Here is a 21,395-nt window from a genome sequence, read left to right as displayed (position 1 = left end):
GTGCTTCACGGGTATTTTGGTTCGCACTTGGATATCGCAGAGCAAGTTCAGTAAATCCTAAACTAGATCAGATGAATATGCTCGAGGTCTGAGGCTGCACTGCGATTGACAATTTGTGGTTGGGCTGGCTTTGGGCTCAGCAGGGGTTGGATTTGTTTCGGTTCAGAGCAGGAACAGGAACTGTTCCAGTATCCCACCACTGCGGCGTGCTTGGGAACACGGTGCTGAGCAGCGGGAAGGGGATGCTGGGCAGGGCAGAGCCCAGGCAGGCGGAGCGGGGACCGCGATCGGTCCCCGTGCCCGCGGCTGCCGTGAGGGAGGGAGGGCAGGAAGCGGCGGAGCGGGGCCGTGTTCGGTCCCTGTGCCCACGGCTGCCGTGAGGGAGGGAGGGAGGGCAGGAAGCGGCGGAGCGGGGCCGTGTTCGGTCCCTGTGCCCACGGCTGCCGTGAGGGAGGGAGGGAGGGCAGGAAGCGGCGGCGGGCGGCCCCAGCCCTTCCGGGCCGCGGGCGGCGCCGGCCCAGGGGCGGCGGAGCCGGGGCGGCCGCGGCCGCAGCGCGGGTGGGTCGGGGCCCTGGGGCGGCCGGGGAAGGGTGGGGGGGGGGGCCGGGCCGGGTGGGGGTGCGGGGCCCTCCGGCCGGTGAGGGCCATGGGCGGGATCCGTGATGCAGCGACAGCCCGATACGTCTGCATGGGTAAAACCCCCCTGGCGTCTGCGGCAGCGGCACCGGAGCCGAGTCTGGCCTCTGGTTCCTGGTGCAAGGGCATGAACGTGCTTTCCCCCACAGTGTGGTGCAGTGTCATGGAGGGGGATGTGGTCCTGTGCCGTGTGCCTGGGATGACCCTGCTGGAGCAGGGAGGTTGGACCAGGGACCCTCCGTGGTCCCTTCCAGCCTGTCCCACCCTGTGCTTCCATGGCGCTGTCCTCAGGCGTGCTGGCTCGATTCCTCGGTTTCTGAATTTACCCCCCACTGCCAAATACTTTTGGAAATTATATTATTGAATGTCCTTTTGCCTCTGAGTAGATATGGATAACAGGAAGGATGAGAAAAGCAGGACGCTGTGTGCAACCTCAGAAGAAGGGCTGAAGGCCCGAGGTAGGTGCTGTGATCTGGTGCTGTTCTCTGGTGTTGGTTTGTGTGTCACCCTCTGTGTCACTTACTGGGTTTGCTGGCTTGCTGACGCCAGTAGACCATGGCACACTGGAAGAGCAGGGAAAAACACAACTGACCCCTCAAAACAGGGGTTTATTGTGTTTAAATTCTACTGAGAGTCATTTTTTTAGGCCACAGTTACTAGCAGGCTTGTCACTGTTGCCTTGTGTTGCCCTAAGGAAAAGAAAAAAGGAAAAGAAAGCGCAGCAGAAGCAGATCCTCATCTGTTTCATCCACATCATCTTCTAGCAGTACATCCACTTCTTCCTCCTCATCACGCTCTTCATCAAGGTCATCTTCTTCCAGCAGTAGTAGAGGTAAGCTACCTCCACATGCACATGGTGTTTTCCAGTTTTGATAGCACTCCTGAGAGCATTTAAAGCTTGTTTTAGAAGTGGTGAGTCCACCACAGAGTGACAGTGCAGAATACCAGTGCTGCTTGTTCAGGGTTGTTCTCTCATAACCCTTTCCTGTTGTATGTAAAGGTGCCACTTCATACACAGTTTGCAATGTTCTTATGTTAATTTGAATTCCTTCTAAAGACAAACTGCCATTCAAATAAAAGTTACTTGGTAACAATATGCTGTATATATTTAAGCCCCTCAGTTTGTTGCATTTTAAAAACACAGATCTTTTTTTACTTCACCAGTCTATTTAGACCAGAGTTGTGGGTTTGACTTAGTCCTCCTTTGGTCTTAACATTTCAAGCATTTAACTTTGAGGACTCAGGTGAAGCTGGCACGTCTGCAGAATCAGTAAATCAGGTATTTTCAGCTTCCATGTTAGCCCAGTAAGTGGCAGTAACTTAATGTGTTCTCTTTCTCAGGGTTAGTTCAACCTGTGTCCATACAAACAGCTGAACTAAAGCACTTTCTTCATATGTTTCACATTTCTCTGTCTTATCTGTAAATCAAATGTCTTTTTCAGAATGCTAAACTGAGTGTTTGATTTTGTTGTTTATTTTTCTTTTAATTTTAGATTCTCCTAAGTCTAAGTCAAAGAAGAAGAAAAAAGAAAAACACAACAAAAAGGTAAACTTTACAAAAAGAAATAAGTAGTTAACAAACAAAACAGTTCTTTATATTTCAATAACCTTAAATGTCATGTAAGATAATGCTTTTGTCTGTGGCTCTGTAAATCTACATCATGCTTTTAGGGTTGTGGTAGCTGAACTGATAAATGGGCACTTGACTTTAGACAAAAAGAGAAATAATTTAAAAGTTACTATTGCCGATCATTGGTGGTCCCGCTGAAGTTTAGAGTAGTCTCTGAAAAAAAGAGAAGTGGGGAATCTTGATAACTTTATAGAATTTCCCAGAAGAAATTATTTATAGTCCGTGAGTGGTAAATTCTTGCTGTTGTTATTTTCCTATTCCATTTTCAGTGATTTTATATATTGGGGTTACTTTAAAAGAGAAAGAACAGGGAATCAGACCTTTTCTGACTCTTGCTCGGAGTCCCAAGGGTTGCTAACTCTGGTGCATTACTTTCTACTGCTTGTCCAGCAGTGGTAAGGGCAAGCAGCAGTGGCTGTCTTGAGTGCCTTGAGACATCCTGGTGGGTTTAGGGGGTTTTGCCCTTGTTAGTCCGTAAGCATAAGAACTTGTCTTCTTCTTGTAGAAAAGGAAAAAGGAGAACAAAATGAAGAAAAAGAAAGAAAAGAAGAAAAGGAAAGAGAAAACAGGACCTGTCCAGCTTTCCAAGGTATGCTGGTCCGAGTGTGAAGCCCTGTTCTATTTCTCACCTACATACTTAATCCATCCTGTCATAAAAATGTTCATAGGATCACCAGTTTGGTCATCAACCAGTAGAAACCTCTCTCTGTTGTTGTGGACAGTAAGGAAGTATAAAAGATTATTGTCTGCAATTTTACATGAGATTTGTACAGAACAAAGCTTATGTCTTTTTAACATGTGATCTCATTTCAGTTCTTCAAAAACAAAAAGAAGAATGAAAACTACAGCATGATAACCGGAAAGAAAATTAAGATGAAAATAAAGAAGACTAAGGAAGATATAGAGGTAAGAGTTAATTAGTCTAAATGTCCCTAAGAAAAAAATGCTGTATCTTTTAATATTTTTTCTAGTAGTAGTTTTTGTAGAAGAGCGGGTCTTGCAGTTAAGAGTTGTAAACTGAGTGTAGCTTTTAGTGTGGCTGTGATGCCCTCTGAGAAATTTTAATTCACTCTTTTGGCAGGTTTTATGTTAAGAGGCTTGGAATTCTCAGTCATGAGCAGATAAACCAAAGGATGTTTGTGCAGGTTCTTAGAATTTCAGCCTCTAATCATTAGGCAATTTGTAGCTTTCTGTTACACTGGTGCTAATTGTACTTACCTTCTTTCAGTCTCTTGTGATCAGTTGTGGTAATTGCTACTTCACTGTGTTTTTCTAACACATGCAAGACTAGCCTTTATTTAGAGAGGAATTTGTAAAATCCCAGTTGTATTACTGCACATCCTCCTGCATTTTCTTAGAGCAGTCAAATGTTTTTACTGAGATACCCAGGGAAATAAATACCATGAATTGTGTTGTGTGCGATTGCTGTGGGTGTGTGGACTCAGCAGTTAAATAATACCTTCACTCTTCAACACCTTAGGGTGACCTGCAGAGGGCTCTGGTACTGGTCAGGAAGTGTTACTTCTCAAGGTATCCAGCTTGGCAGATTCAGGTTCAGCCCTAGTAGTTCATTCTAGAGCTATCAAAGCAGTCCTGGGCATTCTGAGTTAAATTTGACTGAAAACACATTATCTTCTCTCTGTGACACCAAAGGGTGTGTTAAATTATGCTGAATGTTTGCTAGTTTTGCTCCAGTAGCCTGCTTGTTACAATATTTTATGTCAAATATTTGATGTTGGTCCTTTTTTTGATTGGGGCCTGTGGTCTTGCTGAATTGAACAACATCCATTCTTTACAATATTTAAAGATTCAATAATTTTTTATAAAAAGCTCTGGAATGGACTGGTTGGGCCATTTCTTTTTGTGAAGAGAGAACCCAAATTCAGGGTTCTGTTATGCTGCATAAGCTGCTGTTTATGCACAGGGATAAAAAGATACTTCCCAAAGCTGAGGACTTGCTGGGAGTACACTGAAAGTTGCCTCAGCCACCAGAGAGGAGCATCTGTTGTGCTTGTGAGTTCCCTCCTGGGCAGGCTGGGAGCTGCACCATGACAGCCAGCGGAGCCTCCTTAGGGAGCCACTTAGGAAGTGTCTCATGGAATAGTGACAGCTTGTGTCCCCAGAAGCCATTGGCTGGCACTTCCCCTGGGCACCCATGCCTCACTGGTAGCTGGTTGGACCCAGCTGTGTCAATGGCACTCGCTTTGGGATGTGGAAACCCCACAGAAAACAGGGATCTGTGGCCTTGCTCCTGAGTACAGCTCTGTCCAACCAGTGCCTCTGCTTGTCTGCTCGACAGAGAGACCGGAACCGTGCCCAGCTCCTGGAATTCCTGAACTCTGCCTTGTAACCGGAGGAATCCTCACCAAGGACTGGCAGATGTACCCAGCCAGCCATCATCCTAGCAGGACACTAAAGAGAAACTCAGGGAAAAGGACACCAAGTTGGACAAGACCAGACCCTCCTACTGAGAAGAAAATTGGGATGTCCTTTCTTAATGGCAAAACACAGAGTAGCTGATAACTTGTTCATGGAGCTCCATGTCCTCCTTTTGAGATCCTAAGGTAATAGCCAGGCTGTGGTGTTTTAGAAGAGCCCAAGTGTCTGTTGTTCACAGTGATAGGAGATGACACACTGAAGTCCAGCAATGTAATTTCTATCTTAACTGCATGCAGAATGCACTCTTAATTTCAAATGTCTTAATTTTTCTAGTAGTTTAAGCAGAGTATTTGTAAATGTTTATTTGAAAGATGAGGTGTTTCTTTTATGTATATTTTTTCTGGTAGTGGTTATGCATATCATAAAGAGCAAACTGACCTTTGTAAATAGACATCCTTTTACATAAATGATTTTTTTTTTTGAAAGTTCATTCACTAATATGTTATTTTCTTTCAGAATTCGAGATGTGGTGTTTCTCTGGACAGTTTATTGCTCTCTCTCTCATTAGAAAGTGTAACAGCAAAATACTCTAGAGCAATAATAGTAGCAAATTATTTTTATCCTAAAGTAGAAGCAGGAAAGGTCTCTGGTTTTGTTTGTTTACCTGAATCAGTTGTTCAGTTCATAATAGATAGTTTACCCCCCCCAAATCTGGAGTTGCATTTCCTAGGCTGAAAGCTCTGGAGTTGTGGCCTGCTGTTCTGATCCTGTGAGCCTGTATCAAATCTTCCCCTCTTTGCAGTGCAGCAAGGCACGTGCCATCGGCATGCCTTGGTCTGATGGAGAAAGAGCTGTGGCATGGTGTTGAGGCAGGCAGGGACAGTGACTTCACAGGTCTGCTGAGAGTCCACTGGGAGATGAGACAGGTCTGGACAGCCAGCAGGAGCCCAGCAGAGCTTGTGGGTGTGCCAGCTGTGGTAAATTGCTCAGTGCCTGCCCTCTTCCTTCCACACCTTGACTCTAGGTTACCCAGCAGGTCCCTCTGTACATAACCCTGCTGTGGGAGTTCACTGGAATCACTGTGAAGCACGTGCTCCCCAGGAGCTGTGGTTTAGGAATGCCTGAAGGAAGGACTCAAGGGGAGTTGACCTTGACAAAAACATTAAGTGTACAGCAGTCAGAGCGGGGGGAGATCATTAAAGAGCAAATGGAAAACTGTGTCTGTGTCTGCTACAGTGTTTTGAAGTGAACCTGAAGATTTGTACCATTGCTCAAGGGATAATTTATAACTGTTTTGATGTGTGAAGCCTTCTGAAGATACTAGAATCCTCTCCTTTCCCTAGTTTTCTTTTGTTGTGAAGCATTTTGTAGTTGTTGCAGAGAAGTAACTCTTTAGAAACTAAAGCCCTGATCCAGCAGAGAAATTCCATACATCCTTATGAACATAAAACTTGAAAAAAAACATAGGTAAGAAATGGAGTTTCCTTGACTTTTAATCCAACAATCAAAAAACAATCAAAAGGGTTTTTTTGAAAGCACTGTTCTGAAATGTCACTGCGGGGGGGAAAAAACAACGAAATAAGAAAACCCCTTTTATTTATCATGGGGATTATACTTTGATTTATGCTACTTTGGTATTTTCTAGCTAGTGATGTCAAAGCATCTTGCCCAGATAAGCAGCTTTTGTCTCTGGACTTTGCATAACAAGGTTAATCCCAAACACACTCTTAGAAGACAGCATCCTTCCCATTCCCTAGGTTACATTTTATGCAAAGATAGTGTAATTTTGGAAAACTTGGTGCGGGGTAAGGAGTAGAAATTTGGAAAATGGAAAGAAAATAGCAATGGGAAATGCAGAGGTCACATTTGTAAAGAACTGCATTGGTTGGAATGTTCATACTTAGTTAAAATAATTTGCTTTTTGTTGCCTTGGTCAAGATCATAAAAACTCCTGCCCTGTTCTGCATTAGTAGGGAAAAGGCAAAGGGCCTTTAGTAATATGATGTGGACTCTTCTTCCTTTAAGGTTTTGGTAGTTGTTTCTCATGGTACAAAAATGAGTCAAACTAATTCTTCTTACAAAACAAACCTTTTTTTGGTGTGTGTTCAGGACAGAGAAATTTTCTGTTTATTTTTCTTTACATTCTGGGTATGCTTTGGTGATGCTTTAAAATATTTCTGTACCAGCATTTACTTCTGAGCTATCATTTCTTCTACAAAGCCAAGCTGCTTAAACACTGTGTCAGTGATTTCTGCTTTATTTTCTCCTGCCCAGTCAGTTACAAGTGCTCTCTGAAACTTCCAGCAGTTGTTGCTTTTGTAAGCCTCCTTTTCTGTTCTACCCATCTCGATGTAGATTCTCAGGTTTCTAAAGAGGCTTGAGTCATGTTGCATCCTTCCCTTCTCCATCTTTCCCCACAAGCAGTGAGACCTGTGCATCTTCATGGCACTGAGTATCTGCTGTTGGGAAAAGGCCAACAGATTCCAGCCCTCCATAGTGAGCACAGCCAAAATAATTTTCCACACCTTGCACCCTCAGGTCATTTCACTGACCCTTTCACTAGAGCTTGGTTTCTTAATACTGCTGCAATCCCTGTTGTGGCAGGTGCACCTCCAGGTGAGAAGTTTACAACAGGAAGAATGTGCTGAAAATCAAGTTGAGAAATTTGCATGAGGGAAATGTGAGGCAGTTTACTGTGGGATGTTAACCTGGTAACACACATGGCTGATAGAGAGACTTCCTGCCAGGTCTACCAAGAAGTGCATGTTGTGGGCAGGGCTGAAGGCTGGAACAGGAGAGCAGTGGAACAGGTGAGGCAGGGCTGGAGGGAGATGGCTGCTGTCAGAAGTTGTGGAGTGGGCAGAGGTCAGGTGATGAGGCAGGGGCTGCAGAAGCTTACCTGGCTGAGCAAGCTGAGGTTCTTCCTAAAATGCCAAGTAACAGAGGTCTTTTAGATGTGAAACCTGCCTTTTGTGTGAGTGTATGTGTGTGAGTGTATGTGTGTGTGTGACAGTCTTCCCTATCACTCACCTTCTGTGTTCTACACAGTTTTCCATTCTGAGAATTGTGCAGAACTCAACTGAATTTTTTTAGCAGCAGAATTTTCAGAAGCAGAAGTCACTGTCGGGAAGGAGATGAAGGATACATTCTCTGAGCTGCTGCTGCCATGCCCATCCTCCTTGGCACTGTTTGTTCTATCCCAGCCAGTTCATGTGGGCAGTGCAATCCTTTGTTACTCATTTCCTTTAGGGTTGGCTTGAACTTCACTCTTTTGCCCACACAAAAACGTAGCAGAGATGAAAAGCTGAGGCAATATTGATAAATGCCACGTTGACTTGGAAGTGCCTGGCTCCATGGAGCTAAACTGTCTCATCCTGCACAGCTGAGCAGGGCCTGCCATTTTGGAAACAGTTCAATATTCAGTATGGTTAAACTTGGGCAGGGTGTGCTGTTTGGATGTACTTGGGGTTTCATGCTGCAGGAATTACCATTCCCAGTCATCCTCTGCAGCAGGAAAAACAGTGAGCTCTACATGCAGGGGAAGAGCAGAGGTCAGAGAGGCTGAAGTGATTTGCCCTGGGGTCACCTGCTGAGCCTTTCCTCGTGTGGGCAAGGGCCTTGGTGGCTGGTGGAGCTCTGATGTCCTTTCTTGTGTTGAACACCCTCCTTATGGTGGGTGTATTTGCTGTGTGTATTTAGAAACAAGTTTCCAAAGTTCTGGTTCAACACTCAAGGCTGGGACCTCCACTGTCATTTGAGGACTCTGTGGAATGGCTGGATTTTATGTCATAGTGGGTTTTCCTGAAGGAAAACCCTCCAGGAGGTCCTGGGCACACTTGAGAAACTGAAAATAACCAGTTTGCACTTGGTTATATTTCAAGCTGTAGGGTGAGTTTTTGAGGACCTGCTTCTTAAAATGATTGGCAAGCACCCATCTACCTAGTTCCATCTCTGGACAAAATTAATCATCAAAATTACTGTCCAGTGCAGAGATTAAGATTGATTTGCTTGTTGGCAACAGGTATTTTTTCTCCCTGCCTGTTCAACTTCAGTGTTAAATTGTGCTTCAGGGGTGTGACTGATGTAGTGCTGTCCGAGGGACAAGCAGGACACAGTGCTGAGGGGTCTGAGGAAGCCCCTGAGAGCCCTTTGGGGCAGCCTGAGGAACACCATCCCCACCCAGCCTGAGAGGCCCCATGTCCATGGTGGCAGCTGGTGCCATCTTCCTCTCAGGCACTGAGCACCAGGGCTAACATCTCCTGTGTTCGCTTTGCTCCCCACTCGTGAGCTGCTCTAGGGGTGACAGAACAGTGGTGTGGGAGTGAGGAATTTGTCCCGAGCTGCTGCCCGTTCCTGGTTGGTCGGTGCTGGAATATCTGCCGGTAGGTGGCAATGCTGGCCAGCTGCAATGTCACAGAAACCTTTTTTTTTTTTTTTTTTTTACCTTTGGACATTGGCTTTGCACTTTCTTATTCTGAAACCCTATAATTAGCTCGCAAATTCCTAATTATGGTTGTTTATGGGGAACATGTGTTACTGCTGTCCTATGAATTTAATCCAGTCTTTGTTCCTTTCTTGCCCTTGGCTGTGCTGAGGACAGACAATAGTCTCTTCTGCTGGTGCCTGTGTGCCAAACGCAGAAGGAAGCCTTTAACTTCTCAGTAGCTGAATTCAACAGGAGGAGGTTGCTGAGAGCCAGCAGGGGCCTGGAAGGTGCCTCACCCTACCTGGGGCTGCTGAGTTCTCCAGAAACTGCACTCTGCTCTTCTCCATCTCCTAAATACCAGTGCCAGAATATAGAAAGAAAACTCTCCAATGTAAGAGGTATTTCAGTGTCACTGCTGATTAACACATCTGGTTATTTAAATAGTCTTCAGGCCAAATTAAGTGCAATCTGTTGCTTTAAGCCACTTGATACTGGAAAAAAATAGGTTGAAAAAGTACTGCAGATGGACTGTGACCTGATAGAGGCCTCGGAGGATACAGCATTGTGAACACTAACCAGATGTAATAGTAATTGCATTCTGAGAGCAGATATTCTGATGTTAAAAACACAGAAGCTCTTTTCCTCACTTTGGTGTCTCTGCTCCTGGGTTACATTACATTTATTTGGTAAAGGCAACATGTGTCTCTGGCTAAAATACAGAGGTAAGATGCTATATGGGATAATCCTAGCCAGGACCCTAAAAATTTATAATATTATGAAGTGTCCAGTGACAGTGTATACAGTGTATTCTTGTAGGTCTCTTTCTCACCTTTCTGTTGTGTTTTTTAAGATCTCATCTGTAAGGATTTTCCCTTTGTCTGAGAATATCTTTGTGCAGGAAATGCACAGAAAATACCTGGTAGTCATTGGGAGACCTGGCCCCAAGACCCAGCACTCAGGGCCAGCAGAGCATCTCTCTGATGTAAGCCAGCTTGAGACATGACTTGTCTGACCATGCAAAGGGAACAAGAGGTCCCTTGTGCCAGCAGCCCTCACACAGACAGCAGTACCAGGGCAAGGCAGGCACTGAAATTATGATGTCTCTGTCTGGCACAGGTGGGTGGAACTGAGGGAGGCCTAAGAGCCCTTCCTGTATTGCAGGGCACACCAAGAAGGCTGTGACTGATGCAGTCCAGTTCTTGTAAGAATGCTTTTTGGGCAAAACTGAAGTGCCATATCCTTTAGCAAGGAGGTGCAGCAGGACACAGGAATATCAGAGTGGTCATTCAGTCAAACTGTAGTTTTCCTTCTAGGAGAGACCTATAGCATTGTCTGGGGGAAGTGGTGTAAGCAACAACACAGATTTGCTTGTCCACAGCTTCAGGCAGGGAGTAACTCTGTGCTATAGGCTGTGTCTAGGGCGCTGTGGTTTACTAACCCCCTGTACTCACACAGTCCCCTTTTGGAACCACTCATCTGTCTCATGTGCAGGATGTGCTAAGCAATGCAATTCATGCTTCACTAATACCTCGTGGGGGAAAAATGGTTCCCTTTTGTTAAAAACACATGCATGCTTTGTATATACGTTGCTTAGCACAGGGAGCTCTGAGCCATCTGGGGCCATCTGCTGATACTGAAGTGTTGCAGTACACAGGATCAGGTATGGAATCAACAGAGTGACTCAAAAGTATCAGGAGACAAAACACCCATTTTGTCTCTCCTGTCATCTCCTTTTGTGGTGATACTGGCTCATGTAAGACGTGCTCAGAAGCACGTTCATGTTGATGAAGATTTCGATTCAAGGTTGTATCTGCAGACCATGTAGCTTCAGAGAACTTCAGACCTCTGCAATTGCTTAATCCTGGTTATTTATCACTATATCTTGAGATCTGATTGTAGAGGTGGCAAGATAGAAGGTGGGCAGTTGCATGTGTACCTGAAGAGAGAGGATGGAGGTTTTTTTGTTTAGATCAAGTGCCTTTAGCATTTGTGCCTTCCTGCTTTGATACGTACACAGTAGAGCAGTGGAACAGCTGTTGTGTTTGGCTAGATATAGACAGATTATATTTCAGGAGACCTTTAATTAAAGACAACAAGTACAAATAAATTGGTTTCTATTCCACAGCTTTGCTTTAATTCTCCAAGGTTCTGTGTTGAAATGTATAAACAGTGCAGTGTCAGCAGACAGGTGTTTCCCTCAGAGCTTACTCCAATTCCCCATGGCATGACAGCTGCCTGAACTCTGTGCTGCTGGGGGTGAGGAACCTCAGCTCCTGCCTGCACAGCCTTTCTGGCTGGCACGGCCTGTGGCCAGGCTCATCTCTAGAAGCCAGGGGCAGGGCTGCACAGCCTCCCTCAGGAGAGCAGTGGCTCTAAGGAGTGCCAGCCCCTGGAAGCTGGGCAGTGTAGCTGAGCTGCTGCCATTACTTTTTAGCAGGTATAGCAAGTCTAGGACTGCTTCTTCCTGGGTGTGACAGTGTCCTTTGGACAGCACAACACTGTCAGCAATGGGGCAACAGTGATGCTCTGAGCTGATACCAAAAGCCTTCTGAAAGAAAGCTTGAGGATTTAGGATAATTCTTGTTCAGTTCACTTCTGCTTGTTAATAGTTATATAGCTGATAGTTAATGTTGCATTCTCCTTAAAGAATTAAGACACAGGACAAGCTCTCGGGAGGTGCTAAAAACAGATCAGATGGTCTCATCAAGATTTTTTTGTTTGTTTTTCTACACTAGCAAGTAGTGCAGCCCAGGAGGAACGGAGCTGTGGAGTCAGACAGTTACCAATGAAGACCTGATCTTCACACTACGCAAGTTTCATGAGAGTTTGTTTCAGACCACCATTAGTGCAGATTTATGGTTTGTGAGGCACCTGCAATGGATCATTTGGGTTGGCTTTAGCCAGAAACAATCTGGTTAGCCCGCTGTGTGTGCCCAGTGCCATGGACCATAGCACAGTAGGTGGGGACAGTCAGGCATTTCATGCTCCTCATTTGAACTGACACTAATTTAGCCATGCCAAATGTGGAATTAGGACAAGGCAAACATGAGTGCATAGTTGTTGCTGCATGCTGAGATCGAAGGATCATTTAAGGTTCAGTGTACAGCATTTCTAAGAAAAATGAGCACCACAAGCAGTGCAGCAGTCATGCACCCTTTTCACCTCCCAGCTCTGCTTCAGTCCCTGCTGCTGCACACACAATGCAGGAGCTCACAGTCAGTCTCCAAGCAGTTGGCTGCAGGCAAACATGGTACTACTTCTATCTCTGTAAGAGTACTAGAGAGCATGGAGTAAGAATAGATCTCTCCTAGCTTGGTATCTGAATATCCCTCTACCATCAGATCCTACTGTGGAGCCCAGTGTAACTTCCAGAAGGGGTACAGGAGAATGATACTACTGTTCAAGAGTTTGGATTACATTTTATTGTGGAATTATAAATGATAGATAAGTTGAGGCAAAACAGCTGTCACAAGCAGTGCCCCAGCCTGGCCTCCATAACATGCAGGGCTTTGACCAAAGGTCAGCTCTGTCTCCTTGGCTGCACCAGAATGGTGTCTGCCAGCTGGAAGCTGTTAGTGAAGGACACAGCACAATCACAGGCCACTGTGATAGTGTGAACACCCATCAGGGATTTCCTTGGCTTAGAACATTGCTGCAGGGCAGGTACTTACTGCTGATTCTCCTTAAGAAAGAGTGAGCGTGCTACTGACACTGCTGTAACAAAGAGCTGTGTGGCAGTAGGTCCCATGTCTCCCAGCATTACATTGATGCAGTCAATACTGAAGGTGCCAAACAGAACATAAGTGCAAATAAAATGAAAACAGAGCTTTAGCATGAAATTCTTGAACTCATCTCAGTCTTCAGTACCATACAGTGGCTTGCAAATATATAAAAAAATATATGGCTGACTCTTTTCCAAACAAGAATTGTTTCTGCAAATTGTGGTGACCCCTTGCTAGAGATCCTACATCTTCTAGACAGCTAAGGTTATGCTAAGTATGTCTAGCCTTGGTTTTTACTTCATGTACACAATCACGTTACTTCACAAGGACATATGGCTGAAAAAGACTAAGCTGATTGTCAGAAGGCTTTAAACTCTCCCTCATTGACCTAAACTTGGAATAGCTTGTCCCAAACTGGATGCTGTATTTGGAAGCCCTGACTTTTTGATTAAAAGTGAGCTGCTTTCTGTCCCTAGGAGGGTTGCTGGCAGCAATGTTTACCAAGGGATAGAAACTGCAGCCTGCTGCTGCTAAGAAAGCTTTGTCTTCAATTTTACATAGCCCAGAGGGGAGAGAGGAAGAGTCAGAATCCCAGTCTCAGAGAGCTCTTAGGGGGTTGATCTTGATCTTTGTTTTATGCTGCCTTCCTCCATCTCTGGGAGAAGCTGCACATTTCTAGTCTAGGATAGATTTCATGCACTGGAATTCTTCCCAGAGTTGGCACAGCTTCAGAGGGTTTTAATCTTGGCTGTAGAACCCACATGCTGTTGCAAAGATCCCCAGGGAAAAATAGCTGGAAACGGACAAAAGAACAACAAAGCTACAGGGTCCTCCAGGAGGCTGTACCCCACTGAGATGATTCCCCAGAAGCCAGTCATCCAAGCAAGTCCCTCTCTTCATTCCCCATCTCCCCTTGGTCACCACAAAGCATCCTAGCCCTTGGGTTCTCTACAGGACATTTGACTTTCACAGTGTGCCCTGCTGTTTCCTTTGCTGGTGAGAGCTCTCCCTGCCAATGCTGAGTTAGGGCCTTAGCAGCTTTTTCTTAGTGGCATTTTCCTGTCTCTTCAAGGTCTCAGAAGAATCTTCATCTGCCAGAGCACTTCAGTCACTCACAGCAGCAAATGTTCACATGATCTCAACTGCTGCCACTGTACAGAGAGCCCTGGAGATGAATGCTGAGTCCCTTCACCCTTCCTTTTACATGGATATTCTACTTCAGCCCTCTTTCAGGCTTGGCCATAAACATTAATTTCTGGGGTGTAGGGTGATTTCTGATTTATTTCTGGGGTGTAGGGTGGAGCACTGAGGCGCCAGAACAGCACTTGACACAGCACTGAGGTATCCACCTGTGTATCTACACAGCAGGGTGATAAATTTCTATCTGTTCTGCAGGTGCTAAGTTCTGGGGGTTCTGCCTGCACAAAAGAGAAAGTACCCAAGAAACTTGAACATGCATAAACTGGTGGTTGTGGAACATGATTGGTCTTTAATCTCAAAAAGCTTGGGTCTGTTTCTACTCAGGTTGGATTGTGAACTGTCAGCAAAAAAGCAGATCAAGAGCAGTGCTGAGGTTACCTGTGAAGTTTGTTGTAGCACTGAGGAAGGCTATTAGTTGGAAAAGGAAGTTCAGTTCCAAATCAGATATTAGCTTTAGCTCACAAGCCTGATCCTGCAAGCCTCACTCATTTAAGTGGCTGTCTTGCTTTCAGCAAGATTGGTGCAGCCAGCAGCTCTCAGTAGCTTGAGCCAAAAGTTTTTATAGATAACTACAGCCAGGCTGGAAGGGAAAGGCATAGCAAAACTAATTCATTTTCCACAAGAAAGCAGTAATAAAAATGAGATAGTAAATGGGCCTTAAGGTCCTTAAGGTTACTGAACAGCTACTGAGTTACAGGAAAGGCTACCATGTTTGGTCATAAATGGTGTCACAGGCTGCGGGCATCAGCAGCATCATCAGCAGTTACTACAGACACAGCTTCCAAGACAGAGACAGGCAGGAAAAGAGAGATGGAAAAAAGAAGAAACAGTAGAGTTAAAAAAGGGTTAACTGAGCTTTCGAAATATCAGTGTCTAAAAACCTTATTCAGTATAGAGTCAGAAGTCCTTGGTGTTCCGAAATTCTGGCATGCTCCAAACCCTCCTGTTGGGCTGGGTGCCCCGTTCCACATCCTCAGAGATGGTCTTGATGTCACTGATGAATGGGGAGATCCTGGACCGAGATTTAAATGTTGTTAAGGAGAGGCTGGTTCTGTTCTTTGTGTTCCATTGCCTTGCAAGCTTCTTGGCCTCTTCCTCCTCTTTGATCTTCTCAGCAGCTTCCTGCAGGACGGAGCGGAAGAGCCGGGATACTTCCTGCGCCTCTGGTTCGTACTCCGCAACCACTTGCCTGAACCTGGAAGCACAGTCGAGGCACAGCTTTGATTAAAAACATCAAATTCCAGATTGCTGCCAAATCGCTGTGCTAGGCTTGGAACCTGCACTTTCCTGCTAAATGGGACTCCCTGCACAGAAGGGAACAACAACAAGGAGGGGCCATGAAGATGTGCCCAAGGTCTCTAAAATCACAAGCAAGCCAGGGAATGTAAGGAAGAGGTGAATCACTGTTTCTTATAAGCATAAGAAATAATAGGGAGAACCAAACAAAGCTAGAAGGCAAGTTTGAAACAGAAGGAAGTGCTCTTTTCACACAACAACCTATTAAACCAGAACTCAATAGCTTAAGAAACAAAATTATTGGACGAGTTTGTGGAAAATGTCCCCAGCACTGCTGATGAAACGTGATTGTCCAAATGTACATCACTGCTCGAGGTAGTCCCTGAACTGCAGCTTACCAGAAGCTCAAGGTAGACCAGGGAAAGCCCCACATGACTTCCCCTGTTTTCCATTCTTGTTCCCAATAGCACTACCCAATGGCCTCTAGACAAAGGAAAATCCAGTCACTTTCTTTGGTAGTCTTTCAATATTTAACTTTCTGTGGTGTTTCATCTTCTTATGAATTTCTGTAACATAATGGACTGGCTCAGCTGAAAACATCTTGGTTGGCAGCACAATCCTGTATCTAATTAGATAGCTCTGAATTATTTCAGTACCTTCTCAACAAAGAGCTCAAAATGGAGTTTTTTAAAATTTTATTAACCTAGCTTAATACCAAGGAAGTGAAGAATCACCACTGTTTATTTTGCAGGTGAGGAAGATAAGATGCAGGGCAGAGTTGTTTTGTTGAAGCCACTGAATGGGCCACAGGCTGAGCAATGAAGAGATCATGCCATTCCTGACACCAAGATGGGTGATTTGTCCCCAGCCTGGAAAGTGTGGGAGCCATTCCCAAGGCTCACCCTCTGGTCACGTAGATATTCTGATTGTTCTGTAATAGTACACATTTGTGACAGGTGGTAATGTGGCTGCTCTTCTAATAAAGAATCAGTTCTTAAGGTAAAATTATACCTGCAAGCAGACACAGAGCTAAACTAGTACTTCACTAAAATCCAGGTGTTTGTACTGCAGGGAAGCTAAAGTGTATAAGGTAAGCATTTTGATATTTTCCTCCAGCAGAACTGGACAAGGATGGAAAACAGTAGGACTGTATTTAAATGAGCCCAGCAGCAGAAGCTGATAGAATAAGATATTGCCTCTTGGGTTTTTGAAAAGCCCCAGGAATGTAAGAAGGAGTTTAGCACATATGGAATTGCATTGCTTAATGGTGTCCCAAAGGATACCCAAGATAATAGGGACAGAAAGCAAGCCAAAGAGAAACCAGAAAGACTTTTTGTATGCTTATGTATTTTGACTTAAATGTGGAGGCCTGAAATTGGCCACACATCTTGACAGCCTGCTATATCCCAGATATTTCTCTCCCAGCAAGTACTGGCAGCTACAGGTACAGTTGTGGGGACACCAGTGTTGCTCACTGAGGGAGCTCAGTGTCAGCAGGAGCACCAGTCCCTTCCAGTGTCAAACCAGAGCAGTTTGACACAAAACCTTCCAAAGTCACCAAAATGTTCCTTAACTGTTTCAGTCACTTTGGATGGATTCTTAATCTTCCTCCTCTGCCCCCTCACCAAAAACCTCAAAATTTGAATGTTTGGGTGCAAAAAGCCTCTGAGGTGCTGCAGTTCATGCTGGTATTTAAGCACTGGCACAATGATGCCAAACTGAATTGTGCAGAGCCTGGAAGGGAAAGCGATGATCTCTTGCTGAGGGTTAGCAGACAACAGCAGGAACTGGGATTTGTTGAACATTGCAAACTTCCTTTTTGCCTTTTGAGAAGGCACTTCAGTTGCATTATCAAAGAGCCCAAAATACAGTTTTCACAATAAATACATTTTTCCCTTTTTTCTATTTGAAGCATAGACTCTAGGTGAGTCCATAGAAACTCAAGTCCCCACAACATTCTTATTATTATACCAGGGAAAGCAGCTTCAAAGGATTGCTATTGCAGAGATGAACTAAAAAGTGACATTCCATTATTTTATCTCAATGTCTGTTTAAAAGAGAGGTGCTATCATATTTTATATATATATAATTACATCCTCCTCTTTCGTATTGGCAATTGTGCCCCCAAAAGGCCTCCTCACTGCCTCCACTTTCAGAGGCTGTGTGTCCTACTGCTGGATTGTGGCTCCAGAGCAGGGAGCAGGTGGTATCAGGCTATTACTGGGCCAGTGCCTGGCTCTGGGTACCAGAGGGGAAATGAATGATATGACAGCAAATATTCCCCCTGAACAGAGAGCTCTAGTGCTAATGCCCTGGGTTGCTGAAAACACCCCAACCAATCCAGCTGAAATAGTTTTCTGAAATCAGGGTAGCTTTCCACCTGTCTGCTGTCTTGCACTCTTCTTAGCTTAGTTTTGTCACCTCTGCTGTTAAGATTTACCTCTAACTTTTCAGGACCAACACCAAAACTACTTTGTAAGGATTTGAGCAGGTCCAAGAAACAAAGAGAAAGCAATCCAAAAGACTGTCTGCCAGTCACCCAATGGAAAGCCACCCTGATTCTGATGGAGAAGGGAAAGGGGATCCTTTTCTCTCCCCTAACAGGATGAACAAACTTCACCCCTTTATTAATGCCCACCTAACTTCAGTACCAGCACGTTGGTGTAAGGGACAAGCTCATGTAGGAAGTCCTAAAGGAGTACATACCACAAATGTTTCTCAACAGAAAAGATGGACAGGTTATCAGGGCTGAGCTCCAGCTAAACCAGTCTGTGTATCAGAAAGAAAACATGGTTTTGCTGCAGGCACCTACAAATAACCAAAGCCATCTTCCCCAGGTATCAGTGAACACCAGCTGATGTGCTGGATGCTCCAGCAGTCTGCTCTCTGCACAGAACAGCCAGCATATAAAACCAGAAAACCACTGGAATCAGGGAGTATGGCCTTGTATCTTGGGAAACAAACTCCACACAAAGCTGCTCAGTGGGGTTAGGAACACAAAATTGCACAAGGCTCATCTGTCTTCTACCCCAGGTTAACAGCCTTACGCTTCTGCATGGGATAGTTTCAAACTAGGCAACCTCACCACCATGTCCAGAAACACCTCAGCAGGGTTCCCTTACTCATCACAAAAGCAGACCTCTGTATCTTACTTGTGGCTCAAGCTGTGGAAGTGCTGGCAGCTCTCCTGGAATACATCATGCACGTCACACAGTGACTGAGACCTGACAAAAACTCACCTTGAACCAGCACAGACCTGGGGAGGATGAATGGGCATACACAGGGATGAGCACATTCCCCAGTCCAGGCAGTGTTGGAATCACAGTTCAAACAAATTTGTCCTTTAAGTTGTGACCCTTTCATTGCATTATAGGGCTGTCACATTTCAAGAATCCTGCCGTGCTTGGCTCATCCTGGCACTGCTTTTTAAAGCACTGTCACCTGCCTGTGTTATTCTATAGGTCCCCTGTACAGTGGGTTCCCTAAATACAGCCTGAACTTTAAAGACCTGTTAAATCCAATGTAAGTCCATGGATTTAAACAATGTGCTTATAGTTCAGGGTATTCCTGAGTGCCTGTCTGAATGGGGACCTCTAAGTAGATTCAGTCATTCAAAGAAAATGTGGGGTTGCTTAGTGCTAAGAATTAGCTGCTGACTCCTGAATCTATATTTTGAGCAGTAATTCTGGTTCTAGGGTAACACTCAAACAGCTTTGCTAGAAAAGGCTCCTTAACTCCCAAAGAATTACAGCATTCACACTAATTGCAGCACTCATGTCAAATCACCTCAAACTTAAGCTTGTAATTGTAAATAAATCCATTTCTGATTTTAGTCATTTGTCTTACATTAAGTCTTAATAGGAAGGCCACTTCAGCTATACACAGTCCTTATAAAATTACAGTCCTTAGCATGTAATATTGATAACAACTCAGATCACCAAAATGCAAGTTCACATTTCCATACTAGGGAGTTTTTTGTTTCTCTCTGGACACAGGGGGACAGAAACCAACAGTTTCACTACTGCTGAAACTGAAAGAAACTAAACAGACTTTAACTAGCTCTGACTAGGGTTAAAGCTCTGGGTAAAGATGGGAAAAATCCAGCATTTTTTATTGGCAACATACTATTCTACTTGTTCAGTTTAACTAGGGCAGTTAGGTACCACAGGCCTCACCAAACTCACTGTCATTTCCTTCAGCTGGCTCCAGGATTTAATTTTAAATAAACAGAGATCTCTAACCCAGTAACCTAAAGCTAAGTTACTCCTGAATGCAATGGCTTTATTTGCATGAGGTGAATCAGAGTCTCCAGATATCTGATGCTATTTGCAGTGTATTTGAATCCTTCCAGAATTCCAAGAGCCTCAAAGAGAAGTTCCTATTGACCCAAAATACAAAATAGGCAATCTGGATCTGAAAAAACCCTGCTCATTTGTGAAGTGCTCCTTTCCAGCCTCCTCCACATCTAAAGAAACAAATTTGGAGAAATTTTGCCTCTCAGTAAATGAGCCCATACCCACAGAAAAGGACAATTTGGATAATCATTTAGACCTTTAGAGAACAAAGAGACATCTCGACAACTCATATAAAAATGTTTTGTTCTGGCTTTGACTCTGAACTCAGAATCTCACAAAGCAGGAGACCTTACATGACAAACAAAACAAACTCTGCAGTCTTGCAAGGTGCCTGCTCCTTGTGTTATTTAAGAATTACGTGCTTGTCGAGTGCAAAAAGGACTTCAAAAAGGACCTCAACTCTTCAAATATCTAAAGTGGAAGGGAAAGTATCAAGCTTATTATTTCAGTCAGAACCAAGGGCTTTGGTAGGGTACATGCTCTTCATTTGAATTTCCCAATGCAACACTCACAAACTTTTTTATGGTGGAAGATTTTTCTAAAAGCTGCTACATATTAAGAAGTCACAGAGAGAAAACATCAGCAGTGCAATGATCTTGTTATTAAAGTACTTCACTGGGAATGTGGAGGTTTCATTGCATTCCTATTAAACTCATCTTGTGGAATTTTGGGGAAGTTACTAAAATCTCCATCTTATCTCACTTTCTGGAAAGACAATTTATCCAATTTTGGCTGTCTTTCTTTTAAATTGTGGGTTACTTCTTTTTCTTTCTTTCTCCTGTATATTTTCACCTCCTAACATGGCAAGCCCCATTCTTTTTCTTAGTTTCCTCACCAACAATGAAAATTCAATGGAATGACAGAGCTCTCAGTTAGAAGGTAGAAAAGAAGAGGGGTCAACTCTTAACATTTCCAACACAAGATGAAAGGATTATTGAATAAAACTAGGACACATTATCTTAAGACAAGCAAAACACAGTTTTTGTAACAGAGTTGTAGTTCAGGAGTGGAGCTCTGCCACAGGGTGCTAAAACGTTATAAATTTACACGTGCTCAAAAAGAGAAAAGCTCCCACAACCTCAACAACTGAAAGAAAAAGCCACATCAGCCAATTATGGATAGAAGGTCCACTTGTGGCTCCAAAAGTCTCCCAGTTACAAGGCACAGTAAGCTGGATGCTATACATGAGGTGTAATTGTCCCTGCTGCTGGACTTGCTTCCTTGTCCTTTGCTCTTTTCCTTACACTGATGCCACTGGTCAATGCAGACTGCTCATCAGATCAGCCAGACCTTTGACACAATCCAGTTCCACCATTTCTGTGGCTCTGATAGCCCCTTCTCAGTCCCAGAATTGAACCAACAAAGATTATGAAATCCTCAGGGTTTTTTTTTTAGTGTGGCTCTGCTAACCATGCAGGCTCTGTAAAACATGCCACTTCTCAAATCACAGTGTAATACAATTTATGACAGCACCCTATTTGTAAGAGGAGTTTCAAGAGGATGGTTTTAGCCTTCTTCAATCACCCACACAGAGTCCACCAACGTTGTTGAGTACATTTATCTACTGCCTTTATCTACTTACTTACATTTATCAGTATGCTGAATCCTGAACAACAGTGAACAACCATTACAAGCTGCACTGAAATCAGACATCTTGCATGATCTGTATCAATTAAACAAAAAATAAATAGCAGAGCAGCAAGTTGTATATGGCTCAGCTTAATACTTTCCTGAAGAGGATGAACCTTGGGGCCTCCCTGCTCCAGCAACCAAAGCCTGCTGCCATGGAAATAACCTGTTAGCCTGTTAGA

At 44.3% G+C, this 21,395-nt stretch overlaps 2 protein-coding genes across 8 annotated transcripts in view; one reads left to right on the top strand and one right to left on the bottom strand.

Moving 5' to 3' along the window:
* Window positions 1-411: 411 nt before the first annotated feature.
* LOC139589837 (RNA-binding protein with serine-rich domain 1-like) lies at window positions 412-5,863 on the top strand. The gene is made up of 7 exons (XM_071426621.1): window positions 412-558; window positions 1,023-1,094; window positions 1,331-1,468; window positions 2,130-2,182; window positions 2,772-2,855; window positions 3,080-3,172; window positions 4,566-5,863. The coding sequence occupies exons 2-7, from the start codon at window positions 1,025-1,027 to the stop codon at window positions 4,614-4,616; spliced, it is 489 nt and encodes a 162-aa protein (XP_071282722.1). The 5' UTR covers window positions 412-558; window positions 1,023-1,024; the 3' UTR covers window positions 4,617-5,863.
* Window positions 5,864-12,470: 6,607 nt separating this feature from the next.
* The window catches only part of RD3 (RD3 regulator of GUCY2D), a 24,257-nt gene continuing 15,332 nt past the window's right edge, over window positions 12,471-21,395 (bottom strand). For all 7 annotated transcript variants that reach the window (XM_071426571.1, XM_071426554.1, XM_071426562.1 and 4 more), the window contains one exon: window positions 12,471-15,188. In XM_071426571.1, coding sequence (XP_071282672.1) covers window positions 14,891-15,188 — 298 coding nt within the window. In that variant the 3' untranslated portion in view covers window positions 12,471-14,890. The remainder of the gene's footprint in view (window positions 15,189-21,395) is intronic.

This window comes from Agelaius tricolor, unplaced genomic scaffold (genome assembly GCF_023055355.1).
Source record: "Agelaius tricolor isolate 1412-34295 unplaced genomic scaffold, bAgeTri1.0.p SCAF_1, whole genome shotgun sequence".
NCBI lineage: Eukaryota > Metazoa > Chordata > Aves > Passeriformes > Icteridae > Agelaius > Agelaius tricolor.
The sequence above is the reverse complement of the archived record's forward strand: the minus strand, read 5'-3'. Positions and strand labels throughout refer to the sequence as shown.